At 38.2% G+C, this 2,240-nt stretch overlaps 1 protein-coding gene across 1 annotated transcript in view; it reads left to right on the forward strand.

Moving 5' to 3' along the window:
- Positions 1-2,240, forward strand: part of ccdc22 (coiled-coil domain containing 22) — a gene marked incomplete in the record, with an annotated part of 16,645 nt that overhangs the window by 8,044 nt on the left and 6,361 nt on the right. Inside the window, 1 exon segment of the mRNA XM_035656314.1 lies at positions 1,438-1,570. Within this exon segment, the coding sequence (XP_035512207.1) occupies positions 1,438-1,570 (133 nt within the window).

A 2,240-nucleotide genomic window follows, 5' to 3' on the forward strand; every position in this document is an offset into this window, starting at 1 on the left:
AAAACGCTCAACTTTGAGCGAGAGCTGCTGCAACTGCAGCCGCTCGGGAAAGCAGCGCATGCGCTAATGCTATTTAGACGGGTGGACAGTATGCCACAACGTCTTAACGCATTGATCTGTGTCAGGGGTGGCCATACTCAATATTAGTGACTTAGTGGCATTTGAAAGAGTAATATTGGACATTCTTATGCATGAAATCACCTCGAATATGTGTTTCCTGTTAAATTGACCAAGATTGAAAAATTGAAACAAAGCCCTTAATCCTATTGTTCAATACCCCCAATTTTGGTTAAGCCTGAATACACAATTTGCAAAGGTTGATTGTGATTTAATTTTCACTGTGATATGTTTGGAAGAGATTGATCAATAAAGTTTTGAGAAGATATACACTTTATCTATCAAGAATAAATCACATTGTCACATTTCATGAGAAGAGGTAAAAAAATATTTTATTCCAACTTAATGGGCAACAGTGTGTGTGTATATATACATATATATATTTTTTAACAAAATGTAAAGTGATGTTTTCATGTCATTTTGGTGATTATCGGGAGAATATTTCAATTGTCAACGCAATTATTGTGGCCAAGATAATTGTAACATGACCTTTTTCGTATCGGAACATACCTAACTTAATGCAGATAAATGGACCTTCTAATCAGTGTTTGAATTGGAACAATAAAGGAAGGAGCAGCATGTGACTGAATAACGATCTAAAACTGCACATGTTCTTATCACTTGAAAGGTTAATGCATGGAAATGCAATTTGCCACACCAGCCCCTAGAAGGGCTTTTATGAAAATAAAGTAGACAGTAAGGTAGAAAGAGGTAAACATAATACAAAAAGATACATAAAACACACATTTAAAGATAACATGTAAAAACTATACATGAGTACAGGAATGTTGCTGTAATCAAGTTTGTTAATTCTCTTTAAAGTGATGAACTTAAGAGCAAATTTCAAGTTCTAGGACTCCTGACAGAAAAAGCTATTGCAAAGTTGAAAGTTGCAACATTTAAAGACAAGCTTTGACAACAAACTCAGTTGACAGCTGATATGTGGTTGAAAGCCCTGAAGCTATGAAGTGGAGCTTCAGTTAAAATATTTTTTAAAAGTGAAATAAAAAACACGAATGCCCTTATCTAGAGCCAGTGTTTGGTTTGTCTGTATTGGGCTACTGTAGAAACATAACGGTTCAACATGGTGACGTAGATAAAAATGACTAATTTTAAGGTAACTATGAGGGTTTGGGTTAGGGTAATAAATAAATAAAATATAAACAATAAAAGACATACCTATGAATATTATATTCCATTTCTGACAATAGATCGTCCTAAATGTTATACACTGGACTTTTAATTATAAGTACAGTTGTATGAGTCCCTGCCTGTAGATCCTCAGTGGTATTCATAATATGTCAAACTGTTGTTTTCCAGGACATTGGTTATAAAGGAGAGATAGGCTACCAGACGTTTTTGTACAGCAACGAGCCAGAGATCCGCTCCCTGCTCATGTTCCTGGTGGAGAAGCTGCCCAGAGAGAGTGCACAGTCCTCAGACCAACCAACAGGTACAACATAGAACACCAGTATATCCATATGTGAGAGAGATGCTGAGTTTGAGCATCTCGGACCGCTTTCCAAAGACCCTGACCAAAATCGTCCAACTGGTGTGCAAAGCCAGAATGCATGGAAGTGGTTGTCCATGCAATAGACAAGCGTAGTGTGTAGACACCTGTAGCGTGACCCATATGATACATTTTGTGTAAGGTTTGGAAATCTGCGAGAGAGAGGGGTGAATTTGTGGAAGTTATGGAAATCAATTTCCTCCTTTTAAGGTCTCTTTCAACTGTGCATACCACTAGTGACAGTGGTGGGGTAGGTTGTATGTTTGCTGGAAAAGGTCATGAGTGAGCTGCCACTGAAAAGGTGCCCTTGGCTGATTATTCCTCTTAAACATAGGGTTATGGCAGATAGGAGTGAGAGTAGAAGGGGATAATTTGGTGTTAAGTATTTCACCAATAAGTCAGTATTCTCAGTCTGTGTTGTGTTGAAGTTTGAAAGGGAGACATCCTCAGAAAAGCATTAGCTTCTATAGTTGTGGTGTCACAATCAGGTGTGTATAGTTTTGATTAGAGTTGTTCCGATTCGGATATCGGAAATTGCTCCGATACTGCCGAAAATGCTGGCATCGGTATCGGCGAGTACTGGAGTCCAGGCACCGATCCGATACCACGTCAT

Source organism: Morone saxatilis, unplaced genomic scaffold, assembly GCF_004916995.1.
Source record: "Morone saxatilis isolate NCDOM2014 unplaced genomic scaffold, NCSU_SB_2.0 Contig15, whole genome shotgun sequence".
NCBI classification, from domain to species: Eukaryota; Metazoa; Chordata; class Actinopteri; family Moronidae; genus Morone; species Morone saxatilis.